Raw genomic sequence first — 15768 nt, 5'->3', positions numbered from 1 at the left:
ATTGGGGGAGGGGGACTTCAATTTTGACTAGTTTCTCATCTGAAGCTCCCAGGGTTGCTGTGAGGATCAGAAGACATAATAATTGTAATGGGCATTTACATTGTAAGGACTTCATAAATGTTAACTATCATTATTATTATCCCTCAGATCATTGAATTTCACCTTTTGGGGGAGAGAGATGGGCTATTGAAGAAAAAACATTGGTTTGGGAAATCTAGAAGATTGTTGAGACTCTGAAAGGGTGAAAGAGACTGATTGAGAGAGATTTAGAAAAGGAGAATAATAGAGTATAGAGCCTCAATGAGACTAGAGAGTGAGAAGTTGAAAGAAGCAGTTTGAGAGATTTATGGGCAGGATGGATCAATAGGGTTGCTCATCACTCTCTCAGGGAAGGGAGCTTCTAGCCCAGCAGGGTGTCTACTAAGACTTAGACATGGCGGCGGCGGCGGCGGTGGCGGCCGCGCTCGGGGCTGGACCCGGCGTCCTGGAAGTGAAAGCGGGAGCGGGCAGCAGCAGCGGCTTCAGCAACAGCAACAGCAACCTCAGCAGCAGCGGCAGCAGCTGCCGCCCCCCGCGCTCGCACCGCGCCGTCGCCGCTTTCGCGGCCCAGGGCGGAGCCGAGCGGGGCGGCCCGGGCCGGCGGCGCAGCCCGCGCCGCCAGCCCTGCCAAGCCAACCCGCGGCCCGGAGTGCCGGGCGGCCGCCGCCGGGGGCGCTGCTGCGGGGCGCGGGAGCCGCTGGGCCAGGCGCTGCGGCTGCTGTGAGGCGGGAGCCCCCGGGCGCCGCCATGGCCGAGACTGAGGAGCGCAGCCTCCACAACTTTTTCGCCAAGAGGGACAAGAAGAAGAAGAAGCGGAGCAGCCGGGCCGCGGGGCCCGGGGCGGCCGCCAAAACCAAGGATGAAGATGAATGGAAAAAGTTCGAGCAGAAGGAGATCGATTACAGCGGGCTGCGAGTTCAAGCCATGCAGATAAGTGAAAAGGAAGAAGATCATAATGAAAAGAGAGCAGATCCAGGGGATAATTGGGAAGAAACTGGTGGTGGCGGCATAGAAAAATCATCTGGTCCTTGGAATAAAACAGTTCCTGTCCAAGCACCTCCTCCAAGTATTGTTACAGAAACCCCAGAACCTGTTATGACTGGTGGTGTATACAGGCCTCCTGGTGCCAGAGTGACTTCAACAAGGAAAACCCCACAAGGACCACCAGAAATATATAGCGATACACAGTTCCCATCACTGCAGTCCACTGCCAAGCATGTAGAAAATCGGAAGGATAAAGAAATGGAGAAGAGCTTTGAAGTAGTAAGACACAAATAGAGGTAGGGATGAGGTTTCCAAAAACCAGGCACTTAAAGCTGCAGCTGGACAACCAGTATGCTGTGCTTGGGGATCAGTAAAGCTGCCCACACATTACAATTAAGGAATGGCTTTTTGATAACCCTTCTGCTAAGGGAAACTAAACTCCAGCTAAAGGCCACAAACAACAACCCATCTTGTGATGTTTGCCGGATCTACAGAGCGTGATCGGCTGAACTGCTGCCTGGTGGAAGCTTAATGTGTTGTACACCATTGGATGTGGGGAAATTGTCAGTATTATAAATTGCTTGAACTAGATGCACCGGGTGTGTTTTATGATAATTACTCTGCAAAAACAGACAAAAATAAATCTGTAGCCAGTGGTCATTTCGAAATCTTTTTATGTTCAGATATTGAGCCTTCATAAGGGTTGACTACCTCAGATCTGCTGCGCTCATTGTGGACACCATGTGGATCACAACTTCTGGATAAGAAGGTTACAGCTATTAAGTGGTGATGTGAAACTTGAAACCAGCTCTACTGGATTCCTATCAGAAATCCTGCAAAAGTCAGCCATTTGGGTTCTGATCTGCTATAAATGACAAAGATTTAAGTGACCTTAATTAAACTGTCCTGGGCCCCATTCTTAAGGAATACTTTCTCTAATAGCTATGGCTATATACAATTTTTCCTGAGACATACCACTCTCAAAAGAACTGTTCAAATAAACCCATAGAGCTGTCGTGTTTTTTTTTCCCCTTTAGCTGTAGCCATATTCTGAGGGTAGGAGAAACTAAAATTAACCACACTTTGACGAACAAAGTGGGATTGTGGGTGGGTGGGATAGCGGTTGAATGGTCCAATTATTTTTTTTCTTTAGCTACTTTTATTTGGATAGTACATGTGTTGTATTTTCCACCAACAAGGCCTTCCTTGCTTTGACTTAGAATCTTAAGTTCTTTGGACAGAGCATAATGCTTGTTTGAGTAACTTAAAACATCTGTTAAGAGGGATTGTGAAATAAGTTTCATAACCTGATTTCCACCCCCAAGGGGCTGGAACTCCATAGCCTTTAAAGAGCAGTGGATGCCAAGGCTTGACTTCAGGTGCTGCTAAAGCCTCTAATCACCAGGTCTTTAACTTGTACAGTATGTATTTGTTAGGAGTACTGATAGCAAGCTGGTGGAGTTGTCAACTTTTTTTTTTTTTTAACTACTCGAGTAGAGGTGTTCAATCACCTGTGAAATTATTTCTAGCAAATTTGTCTTGCTCCTTTTCAACTCAAACCAAGATGAGTAAATCTTAACCCGGAGCTTGGTGGTGTACACCTGATATTAACCATATATGACCCAGTATGTGGTGTTTGACATGAGTACTGGTGCCACGATGATCCCTGCCTTTTCAAGGTCAGGATGTCTCTTGTTGCAATGATTATTCTGACTTGGCTGTTGGACATGTCTCTGGCTGTTCAGAGGCTGGGGGGCAGTGGGTGGGTGGAAAAATGGGGCAGAAGATGGTGACACAGCACTTGTGTTTTTAATATAACTCCAGGTTAAATAATCCAGTAACTTAGTCCTGAAACAGGACCTGACAAAGGCACCCAAAGTTATTTCCTATGGTATGAAAGTTTCATTCCATCTAACTTCAGATTCTGTTTCATCCTGATTAGTTTTGTCACTTTGATTCAGTACAAACATTGCAAAGTGGTGTGTGACCACTTGATGCGCAGAGTCTGGCTTTCTCTATATTAAATTTCAATGTCAAATTTAGGAGTTGCAGACTTGCAGACTTGCCACTGACAAGAGTGAAGTAAAGGTGAGTAAAACAATCTCCCAGATGTTGATAGCAACATTCTCTCATAGGGGTTCAGATGCAAAAATCACCTTCTGACTTTAGAAGGGTTACCGACAGTGTCTCGGCAACCCCTGCCAACCTGCTTCTTGGCATAGTTACGGGCATTATGGGGAAGAATTGTCAGGCTAGCACTTAGAAAGGTGTTCCTGGACAAACCAAGGAGAAGGTGGAGCTTCAAAAGAGGAACTGGGTTTACTCGATTAAACTGAAGACTTCATTTGGGAACCAAAAACCTTAGTCAAAAGAATTAAATAGAATTCTTGGACTTTGAGCCATCTATTTTCCCTGAAAAGTATGCATCTTTGCCAGCAGTGTCTTGTTGGATTACATTACTGAGGAATGAACTGAGATGATTATGTGGAATTGTTATTTAATGGCATATTGTACTAGAAATTTGAAGACCAGTAGATTTTAAATCCCAACTCTTGTTATAACATTTTAAAGAGATTGTGAAATTGTCAAAATGCACATTAATCAAGTTTTAATATACTGTATGATGGGTAGATGAGACTGTCCATTGTACCTTATTTCATTATTTGAATTCTCAGGCATGGTTTTGGCAGTACAAGAACCCTGTAACATTAACAAATTCAATAAAATGGAAATGCATATGAAAAAAAGACTTAGACATGGTGAAGGATTAACACAGGCTCCCTACAGAGTGATAGCATTTTGCCGGGAGAGAGTTTAGGGAGGGGAGTAATTCTTGGACAGATGACCTCTCTGACCTCTACATTGGCTTGCCACCCCTCAGAAAACCAAAAACTTCTGGGACAGGAGAAGAAACATTTGGTTTGGTGAAAAGGGACAGCCTTTTCTTCCCACCCCACCAAGAAGGCCTTAAAAGGTGCTTAGGGAGGGCAATGATCTTGAGATCATGGTTTTCACAAGCAAAGGCAGTCAAACATATATTCCAACTCCAATTGTTCTTTCTTCCTTTAGTTTGAGTGATTTCTCTGAAAATACCTCCCTTTTGGATTGCATTTTTTTATAATAATATAAAATGCTTCCAAATGAAATTTATTGGAGTATTACAGTTAGGAGGGGAAAAAACATTGCTCTTCAAAGTTGAACCTTTATTACAGATTCTTCCCCCTCAATGGGCATCGTGCTCTTGTGATGCCAGCACATTTAAGCATGTTTTTCATTGAGGAGGGCAGGTCAAATTGACTGACGATGTTGTCTGCTTTTGTAAAGAGGGTTACAGGTAGTTCCACCCTGACTCTCTAGATGAAAATCCACCTTCTTCTACTGTGATTATTGTTAAGTTCCCTTGGTTCATCTGGGATCATTGTCTCCCAATACAGAGACATAGAAGATTTTAGGTCAATAGCTTTCTCCTATAGGTGATGTATAGACTGGTCCTGTGCCAGATGATAACAAGAAGTGTGATCCCTCAGTAGGCCTGAAGGGCATCCCTGAGAGATATAGTAAGAGGGTTCCACATGGCTATCTCTTTGGGTGAAGTTAGTTCTCATCAAAGCTTCCACAACGGGTAACCCGATCTCCAGGCTGTTTGGCTGGTGCAAGCTCTGGTCAAATACCATTTTCTTGAACCATTTTGGAAGAAGCATTCCAGAACAGAGGCCTGGATGGATAATCTACTGGCAACTGTGGTAGTTATGAGACAGAGCTGACCCCCAATGAGAGGTAACGGGAAGAAGACAGACAAAGTGACCATCACCCCTATGGCAGAAGATGAAATAGTCAGACCTATGAAATCCTTTATTGTTCATCATCCCACAGCCCTGTCACAGGGCCATTGATCATCAGACCAACAAATAAGAAGTAACTGAAAGACTGAAGAGACTGTGAGTGTCTTTATTGTCCATGAAAGAGAATATGTATCCCTTAAGGAATTAGCAAATACTTAGGGTCTCAGGGAAGTTCTAGGACACTGACCTAATGGGACCTGTCCAAAATCCCAAACATGCCCACCTGGTCATACAATGGAGATTGATGTTTTTAGGAGGTTTACATGAGGATGACTTCCAGTGTTACCCAACTGGTGTCCAAACTCCTTTTAGTCCCCTGAATCTTAGAGGACAGCAATTTTTATGGGAACAGAGATGTTTGTCAGGTTTGTATCTAATTGTCAGGTTTTTAATGAGAAATTTTTTCATCAGAAAATTATCTGCGAAAACACATGTCAAAGTTTAACCCCTTCATATTTATCCCTTAAGAATATCCACAGTTCATTGAATGATGTGGAGAGATTTCTTTTTATCATCAGCACTTTCTGAAGGTTTAATGCTCATTTTTCAGACTCAGAAAACAATAATCCTCTCCCAACGCTTACTCTTCAAGTCACCAAATGGCTAGGGTTCTGTAGACAGAGTTTGGGTAGATGATTGGCCTGGGCTGCCTTCTTTTCACTACATTCATCCCCTGTTCTCTGTGGCCATTCTGCCCTGCCTTTGCTACTTACATTTCACCTGTCCGAATTTAAGGGGCACCTTTATAATGACCACTCCCTCCATCACTTTACCCCCACTAAATCCCACATCTCCCTCCTGGGCGTGCCACCCCCGACCTCTTGTGGAAATTATTGCCACTAGAGTCAGGCTCCAGGTCAGCTATGGAGATGTTCATGGGCATCTGAAAGTCTGTCCCACCCTCCCTTCCTGCTACTTTCCAAACCCTCCAAAGCCTTCCCAGATTTCCCAACTGAATGAATTCCAGAGGAGACAAAATCCAGAAACATAACTGTCCCTGCCTGTCTTCTAGTCACCCTGGTATCCCTGATGATTTTCCCACTCCCATCCCAGTGAGAAGAGACAGAGACAGAGATTGATGGAGACTGACCCAGACCTGGGGGCTAGGAGCAAGCCAGAAGTCTTAAATATCATCATAGCAAATCAGGTCTGTGAAGAAGCAGCTTGATCATGGCTCTAGTAGGAGGTCCAGATCCAGGTACTAATGAAAGAGAAAAGGAAATTCAGAACCCCACAATCTTAGGCAATGTCAAATGGGTAGCAACTCAGAACAAATGAATAAAAGCAGTAGAAATAACTTTAAAGAACCAATATTACCTTTTCTGCTGTGTCCTAAGGACTATTAGACCCCATTTGTCTGAAACTAAAACCATACTTTAGTGTCATCTCTCCAAGGAGAATTAAATTTTTGCAAGCAAAGTTGACTGACTTTTCCCTCTGTACCCTGAGTTATTATCAAACACTTCTATACACAGCAGGAGTCAGTAATGAAGATTTTATTCAACTATTCACTAAAGACACCCACAGGTACAGTGAAAAGTTTGGATCAATTTATTTGATGATCAAATATGGTTTTCAGAGCTACTATAACAGAATGGGAAGACGATGAGTGATACAGAACTGCCATTGCCTGCTCTCAGCAAGTGACCCAAAGGTTACTGGGGCAGCTGCTCACTACCAGCTAGTCCCCAAGGGCTGCTCACCACACCACAAGGGCTGTACCCAGAAGCCTTTGGATCAGGCCCCATCTAAGAAGGTATGATGAGCACTGAGTCCCCTAAAGGGGTAGTAGCTGAGTCTCCCTTCCTTGGTCCTCCAGCAATCCCTCATTGCTCCTAGTTGGACCAGCCACAGGATCTAGGCAGTCTCCTATAACAGTGTGGAAGAGTCAAAGCAGAGGCAGGGAGATGTTCATCCCTGGGATCTGTTGAATTGGAGGATTGCAGACCTCTCCCTGAAATGAGCTTACTATCCCAGAGGACTCAGGCTTCCTAGGGACAAGAGGTTGTTCTAGGATTAGTCAGGATGAGGGGATATCTCAAATACTGACATCTGACCTTGTCTCTATCCTGGTTCTAGGGGAAGCTGGCTCCAGCCTTGCCTGTATATCTCCCTCAGGAATAGTCACTTGCCCCTATCCATCAATAGGATCGACCTGCCACCGATCCCTACTGTCAATGGAGAGTGATGCCAGACCGATCAAAGATATTTTTCCAAGTTTATTCACTGACGAATTTTCACCAATAGAAAAAAAAACTACAAGCCAAACATCTAGAACCAAATGCAATAAAGTACAGCAAAAAGGATTTTTAGGTAAATGATTTAAAAAGTAAAAAAGCAACCAGAATTACATGTTAGACTATTTGATTGAAGCTTCTCCATGACAGGCAGATCCCTGTCATCTCCCCCTCCTACCCCCAAGCCCCATTGCCTATTTAGGGGTAAAACCACGAGTAGGATTAGGGGTCTTTTCCATATAGAATTGCTTTCCTTCCCAGGCCTTTCTTCCAAACTTCCACAGATTTTATATTTAATGGAGGTTCTGAGGAAATTCTGGGACCAGGTCTTCTCTTCACAGATGTCCCTAAATCCTCCTCCAACCCAGAAAATTCAGAGATGCTCCCAATGCAGGAAGGTCTGTTCAGGACCTAGTTTGTCTGACTGGAACTGGAAACTCCACAGTGAGATGGAGGAAGTGTCTCAGGATCTTCACAACAGCCCTTCTGGACTTCTGGGGATGGATCAGGGCCTGCTTGTGTTCCACCATCCTGTTAGTCCAGAAATATTTCAGGGAGATGTTCAAGGCCTCATATCTGAAATGATTATTTTTCTTCTCAGCAGCCATTATGTCCTAAAGATCCCCACTTAAGTACAGGAACTTTCTTGACTTAGTCTCTGTCCTTCTTTCTCTTCAGCGCATTCCTATGTTTTCGTGAGAAAGCCTCCCTTGGGTCTGCCTGCTAGCATCCCAAGGCCAAGAGTCAGAACTGAGAACCCACTGGACACGATGCACTCAGAGAAGGCATATTCTCATTCAGGAAAGGGAATGTCCAGTCTAGCAGGGGATCTGCCTGTACCCAGACACAGTCCAGCTTAACACAGACTCCTGGAGGATTGGGGAAGGGGAAATTCCTGAGCAGGGGACCTGACTGAGCTCAGCCATTCTGCCCTTTCTGGAAAGACAGAACCCAGGCTCACATTGGGGAAAAGGAAAGTGCTCTTAGCACATCCCACCAGGGGCTCTACTATTTCTTAAAAGGGGGATTGAGAATTACAGGCTTGTGGATGACAAGGACCTAGAGATTATGCTGATTATGGTCAAAGTTTAATTAAATGTTTGTGGTTGTTCAGTTGTGTGTCAATTCTTTGTGATGCCATATGTGGTTTTCCTGGAAAAGAGAGGCAACTGGTACTCAATTTCTTAAATTTATCAATAAGGAAACTGAGTCAAACAGGACTTAGTGACTTGCCCAGGATCACACAGTGTGTAAGTGATTGAAACTTAATTTAAAATCAGGCTTACTGAACTCTCTCCTGTCACAGCTGAGGACAATTGTCATTTTACCTCTTCAGAGATGCTACAGAACCCATGCTTCTGAGGGAAAGAGTTATACACACAGTCATCCTAGGGATACAGGCTGAAGCAAGTGAAAAGAGCATCTTTCCTGCTTGCCACCAAGTAATCCTATAATGCAGCACCTTGACACCAACAGGTAAAGGGACTGAAAGAGTATAATCATTCCCTGGTGGTTTCTCCCCAGTAGTCCCAAGGCTTCCCTCTATCACAATCTATATTGTTAAGGATTAAAAGGAAGGAAGAATTTGTTACTAGAGAGAAGTCAACACTGTCCTGTTAAAATTACCAAACCCTCCTGCCTGATCACCACCACCACTATCATCTAATGAGCTCCCCCCTCCCAGAACCTGATGCCAGAAGTTAGACTTGCCCCTGGATACTGTTTACCCACAGAGTCTTTCTATTCTCCATCAATGACACAGGATAAACTCTTCTCTGGTCCATGTAACTTTGAGCACCACCAGGTCCCATTCTCATCCTATGCCTGTGGGAGCACAGATGATCAAATCAAGTTCATTGGAACCCAGATTATCCTGGCTTCAGACAGACACACACACACACACACACACACACACACACACACACACACACAGACACAGAACTTCCTTTCTGGTCCTTCGCTGAAATATCATTTCCTACAAATCCTTCTGGAACATCACGATTACAGAACCCTCTAGAAAGGCTTCAGAACTTGGCTTGGAGATTATCTGAGGGCCTTGGGGCCAGATTGCCTGAAATCTCTGCCACAAGACTGAGGGGGTAAGGAGGGATCTGTTCACCTCCACCATCATTAGGCCATAGGGTGGTCCATGGCATCACCCTTCACCAATCCCCAAAGTACAGTGATCAGCCTTGGATCTGCTGGGCTACCTACAGGGAGATATACAAGATGATGGACCATGATTTGTCTTCAGCAAAGGGTCTGCTGGTGACTGGTGAGGGGTGGAGCCTTCAGACCATATGCTACCTGGTCATGTAGCCTGTAGCCACTTTGTAGGGCAGTAGAATTTCCATTGGTCCTGCTCATATGCCATTTTTTCCATTTCATCTTTTTTTTACATATGTTCAGTCTCCCAGATGATTATTACTTATGCTCCTGAAGAGAGAGGTAGGAGCTAGGCATTGACATCCCCCTCTACTCTCCAAATTCCTGCAAAGCCCAGGAGTCCTTAGTGATGAATGACAAAGGACTTCTCTGCTCATCTTGCCCAGCACATTCTTGTTCTTCTCGGCAATAACTGTCCCACTTCCTCTTTAACAATGACATTTGAGGAGGCAAGGGGGAGAGAGACAGACAGCGACAGAGACAGAAGACCCATGCATCCCTCCATCCCACTCCTACTTCCCTCATGACTCTCACTGGTACTCACCCAGTGTGGAGCTGTATTTTACCATCAGGTGAAGCAAGTGGGGAGTGGAAGAGGCACCTCCACTCTCCCACTGGCCACCCTCCATTATACTTACCTCTGGCTCCCCATGCAGGGAAACAATAAAACTTTCCATAATTATGGATGAAATAACAAAAAGAAATCACAAATTTTGGAGGATTACACTGCACCCCACTCTACTTAGCACAAGCAGTCTGTACATTGGACTAGTAGATATATATTGGAAAAAGGTCAACCTTAGGACCACCAGGGACAAGTTCAAGGATCCATGTTTTCCAAACAGCTCAGGATGATGCCCCTGATGATGGCCCCCATCTTAGACAGAGAAAGCTGAGGTTCAGGACTCTGCTCCTGTTGAAAGCTCTGCCCCTCTCCCTCCTCTCCTGCTGAATGTTTTATGCAAACAAAATAACAAAAAACATCATGGAAAAGAAGTTGTCACTATTTCAGGAATATGGAAACGAATTGGAAATGCACTGGGTAGGGTACACTAAAAGGGGGCCATTCTCCCCATGGTGGGGGGTCACTGTCCAGCACAGTAGGAGGTCTCCCTGGAACCTAACATAGTCCCAACTGAACACAGTTCCCCTGGAGAGAGATGAAAGGTAGGAAGGGCATTTGGGAAGAGGGCAATTCCTCTGCCAATGACCTAAGTGTTATGCCTTTCAAGCCCTAGAATCTGTTACAATTTCTGGAAAAGCAAAATAAAGGGTCAGGTTTGCGGAAAGGGGGAAAACAATTGATCCCAAGTCATTACAGATTAGTTAGAAAGGGTCAGGTTTGGGGAAAGGGGGAAAACTATTATCACTATCATCACCATCAAAAAATAGAATAAAATGAACGGGTTTCTTTGGGGAATGTCAGGATAAATTGTGATCTGTATGAAACCTGATCTGAACAGTTTTGCTCCTGAGCAGGGGTATGATCTCTCCTGTTAAAAATTTCCTAACCCTCCTGCTTTATTATCACCACGATCATCTCCTGAGCTCTCCCCCTCTCCCCAACTGCTGCAGGAAGTTAGACTAGCCCCTAGACCCAGTTTGCTCTGGATCCTTCAATTATCCTTCACTGACACACAACAAACTCTTCTCTGGTCCAGGGCACGTCTAAGCAGCACCAGGTCCCATTCTCATCCTGTCCTTGTGGAAGAGGAGATGGTCAAGTGATATTTCATGTGAAGGCCAAGGTATCCTGACTTCTCTTACCCCCGCACCCCACAAATCCTCTTTTTGTACCTTCTTTGAGAAAACTTTTTATCCAATTCCTCTGGGAAAGTCATGATTGCAAGAGATCTAGAAAAGTGTCTGAGCTGGGCTTGGAGGTTGCCTGAAGACCAGGGAGCCAGACTCTGCCTGAGATCCCTGCTCCAACAAAGAAATTCTGGGGAAGCCTCTGATCACTGTCACCACCCCAGAGCTGTAGGGTGATCCATGTCATTGCCTAAGTTACAGTGACCAGTCTTGGACCTGCTGGGTCACCTGCAGTGGGGACATATAAGGCTGGAAGGCTCAAGTGTGAATCACTGTTGTCAGCAACATTGTAAGCTGGGAGCTAGTGAGGGGCAGAACCTTTGGGACAACTGTACTTTAGTCGAGTGGCCCCATTGTTGTTGGTTAGAGCAAAGGAATATCCTCTGTCCTTGGTCTTATCCTGAGTTCTCTCCATTTCATATTGATTTACAGAAGCCAATGGGTCACTGCATATGTGGAGAGAGGAGCAAGAACTGTGGATTGCCATCCGCCTGTGCTCTCCAAATTCCTGTAAAGACTTTCAGCCCTGGAGTCATCAGGGATGGTTGAGGAAGGACTTCCCAGCTCACCCTGCCCTACACATTCTGGTTTTCTGCAATACCTGTCCTACCTCACCTTTAAGCAGGTACTTTTAGGGAGGCAAGGGGGAGAGACACAGAGACAGAGAGTGAATCAGGAAGACACATTGTGTGGAACCAAAAACAACAATGACACTAGAAATTCCCTTGGGTTCAGTTAGCATCACCCCAAGGTTAAGAACCAGTTAATTGAGACCAGATTGGGCTGTGTGGCTTAAGAAGTGGCCGTTTTCTCCACTGTGTGGACAGTGTCCGGTTCAGCAAGGTGTCCCCATGGAAGAAGACACCCTCTAGGTTTAATGTAGACTCTATGAGCAGGATGGTGGGTGGGAAGGGAATCCGGAGAGGGGAGGGGGACACTTTCTGGGCAGGTGACCTGAATGACCACCGTCTAGAGTACAATCTAAAGCCCAGACACCTTATATTTCTGAAGTTCAGAAAGATGTGGAGCTTAAGTGTCACCTCACAAACCTTCCCCAAGGATTAGAGAAGGAGTTGAGGTCATGAACTGAGACAAAAATGATCTCAAAAGTGTGTTTACCATAAATAAAATCTGGTAATACGTGGTTTTAAAATTAGATTTCCTTCCCTTTTTGCTTCAGTCCTTTTCCTAAAATATTTTTGGGTGAGGTTTTTGTACAATAAACAAATAATGGAAAAAATAAAATTTATTGGGGTCTTCCTTTTTGTCGTGAAAATATTTTAGTCAAACAAAGAAACAATTTCACACCCACAGAAATCTCAGGTGGATATTTCTTTAAAAGTCCCATCCTTGGAACTGGCATCCTCTACCAATGACTTCATGGAGTTTCAGTGATCCAGGCCCATGGAGACTCTCAGCCAAAACTGACTTGGGCTTGATCAGATACCACCTGAGGAGTCAGGGCTGCAGGACTCCGCCCTCTCAGTTCCTTCCAACACCTGCAGGAACCTTGAAGCCCAAGGGAATCAAGATGATTTCCAAGTTTCACATTGTGGCCACCCCCTGCCATGGGAACCAGGTCTGCCACTTTGGATGAAAGTCCACCTTCTTCTGGGCTCCCCTTGGTCAACCATTTGCTTCCACTAGGTTCTCGAGAAAGCTCAATAAAGGAGGCCTAGGACACCAGGCTGTCTGCTGCAATGACTGGGGCAAGGATGGTTCCTTATGGCACCCAAGAAGAAGAGTTTTCAAAAGAGTCCAGAATGCATAAGCTAGGTTCAACTATCATCATCATGAAAAGTAGCCACCCCCATCCCATCCACCAGCTGCTGCCTACCTCTTACTAATACTCATGCACCAGGTCAGGGAAAGAGCAAGGAATGGGGCCATCTGCACATGTGGAGCTCCATCCTTCATCATACTTAGTCTGGTGAAGGAGAGGACCATTCCCTCTCTTTTGAGATTATGGCATATACTTTCTCCCCAGACATCTCCGCTTGACCCCAGGGAATCACCTCTGAGGCAACAGTAAGACAGGCCAGCTGTTCACATCTATATGAATTTCCAGTGACTAGCCATATCAAACTCAGCCATATGTCCACTGGGGTTTCTTGGTCTCTCCTGGGGCATGAGGATCTGCACATGGTTGATGATTTCACCTAGTACCTGGAGACAGGTAGAAAAAGATAATAAGGTCTCTCCTTCCCCAGATCCTAGGTGAGGCTTCAGGGATGCATAAGTGTGTTCTGACTGCACCTGTCTGGGGGTGCCCTTCAGGGAAGGGGCCTTAGATGGCATTGGGTTGGCATTGTTGTGTGCTATCTGACCACATGTTGGCTGTCACTTCCTCCTGTTCCTGGTCTGAGGCAAGATCCACTCACTATTTATTCATCTGCTTTGCCTGAACCCTGTGGATGAGGCTGAGGAGCTCTTCATCAGGCATGATGGCACCGCGGGGCACTGTGTGGGGCACAGTACTGCTCGTCTATTCTGGAGGACTGACACTTGATAAGCATGTTGAAGAATTCCTCTCCAGGCTCCTGAGTAGCCCCCTCCCCACGAAGATTCCCCAAGATATTATGGGTGATCCGAACACCTGGAAGACTGCATACTCTGGCATGCCGGGCATCAAACCATCACCTCTGGGAGCTGCAATCAGGTTAAAAAACTCCTCTGTCTAAGGGGAGGCCACCAGGGATGACTGAGATATTCTTTCCTCCAGGGTGGGAGTTGGGCAGCTTGCCTCGGCTGCTAGACCTGACCCTCTTCTGGGGGGCAGCACTGGTCATCCATGTGGGTGCTCTGAAACTGACTCAGGAGGTCAAACTTCCTCAGGAGATGGGCCCCGGGGAGGTTTCAGAAGCCCCAATTGCTTCTGGCCACAGGGCAAGGGGAGCCCTGGCTCTGGGGCAGGGCCAGATGGGACTCTCGGGCGAGTTGGGATTCAGGGAGCCAGTCGGGATTTGGAGGTGGAGCTGTTGCTCCTGGATTGAGCCGGGCCCAGGGCTGGGGCTGGGTGGGCGTGCCAGGGCTGGGGGCCAAGCCAATAAATTACTCTACTTTAGGGGGCCCTGCAGTGAATAGGGCCCTGGCTCGGAGTCTGCAGGCCTTGAGTTCAAATTTGCCCTCAGATACTTAATCCTCATTGGTAGTGGGGACCATGCACTCAGCCCCTTGGCTTCGGAGGAGATCTCTCACCCCCAGAAGTGATCAGAATCTGCCCTGAGAGGTAGCACTCAGCTTTGCTAAACTGTTTGCACTGATGAGCTATTTAGGGTTTCAGTTGCCTCTAGGTGGGCACCAAGTACCCCTGCTCCGCCTGTAAAATGTGAAATTCCTCCTTATTCTCACATTCCAGATCTGCCCCCGCTGGCATTCTTTCAGAAGGCAGGAGCACATTCTCCTCAACCATTCACAGCATTAGGATTTCCAAAGTAATGCTGAGCACAGCCATGTCACTTCTAGGCACTGTAGCGTCCCTCTGCTAATAAGACAGACTTCAGCAAAGTATTGTGGGAAGACTATAGGCCTTGGGTGTCCCAAATGAACATGGTCAAAACCAGGTTCTTCAACAGCCTATTGCCTCTCTTACAGTCTTTCTCCTCACATGTCAAAGTGAAGATTGGGAATTGAAAGGGAGGTCATCCAGGAGGTCATCAGATTTGACCTCCTAATGTTACAGGTGAAGAACAACTAGACCAACATCCTCCACTGATATTCCAATACACGTCAAAGGTTAAATGCTAATATTGGAGAGAGACAGTCTACCATGGACAGGCTAGCAAAACATTCTGACAGACTTTTCAAACTTTATCTTTTCATTTTTTTAATGGTCGCAAAGATAAGGGAATGGGAGTGATCCAAACCAGTGATTTTATCCCTACAGACAACTACCTGCATGGAAACTTTCCTCAAAGTTGTCCATCAGAAAATTGTATGTAATACCCTTAAATGAGATCAGTTTAGCACTCGGCGAGGTGCCATGACTTGTGTGGAGTTGCAGAGTCAGGAGGGCCCAAAGTCACATACCCCCGAGGTGTTCCTGATTCCAAAGCTGACTCTATAGCTACTATAACAGACTCCTTAAATCATATGATCAGAAAGCAGGAACTGTAGATATTTCCTTCCTATGGCCCTTTTATAAATCACATAAAAAGCTCATGTGAATGACGAGTCATATGTCATCAGCTGTTCCCTTGTTTATAAGCTTCCCTGCAGATAAACTCCTTACTTCCTCAGCATCCTCAGTTACCTCTCCTCTCAAATTAGAGGGCTGGAGGGTGTGGCCTACTCCAGGAATATCAAGGAACCTCTGGCAGTACCTTCTCTTACCTTCATTGCTCCCATCCCTTTCAGCATCCTTTTGGTTATTGTCTTTCCTTATTAGACAGGAAGCTCCTCAAGGTCAGGCAATAACTCTCTTTTTCTCATTTTTATCCTCAGCACTTAGAATTGTGTCTGCCACATAGAAGAACCTTAAAAAAATCTTTATAATCTCTTTCCTATCAATCAGGTCATATGATCAGAATGATTCTGTAAAGTCAAGTAAGTAGGAGGCTTTGCACAACATCCCCCTCATTACAATAAACATAAGTGTGCAAAGTCATTCCCCCAATCGCTGCGTTGGGTGATATGGTCTGCTCTGATACCAAAGGAAGGCTGGGAATGGTCTACTGATTAGTATTGAC

General features: G+C 45.6%; 1 protein-coding gene and 1 long non-coding RNA gene across 5 annotated transcripts in view; both read left to right on the top strand.

Annotated features, from left to right (window-relative positions):
- The window catches only part of LOC141496921 (uncharacterized), a 1073688-nt gene that overhangs the window by 731422 nt on the left and 326498 nt on the right, over nucleotides 1–15768 (top strand). The gene's annotated exons all lie outside the window — the stretch shown is intronic.
- On the top strand, nucleotides 787–1317 carry LOC141499926 (protein CDV3-like). Its single transcript, XM_074202723.1, has one exon. The coding sequence runs from the start codon at nucleotides 787–789 to the stop codon at nucleotides 1315–1317; it is 531 nt and encodes a 176-aa protein (XP_074058824.1).

Source organism: Macrotis lagotis, chromosome X (assembly GCF_037893015.1).
Source record: "Macrotis lagotis isolate mMagLag1 chromosome X, bilby.v1.9.chrom.fasta, whole genome shotgun sequence".
In the NCBI taxonomy this organism is placed as follows: domain Eukaryota; kingdom Metazoa; phylum Chordata; class Mammalia; order Peramelemorphia; family Peramelidae; genus Macrotis; species Macrotis lagotis.
The sequence above is the reverse complement of the archived record's forward strand: the minus strand, read 5'-3'. Positions and strand labels throughout refer to the sequence as shown.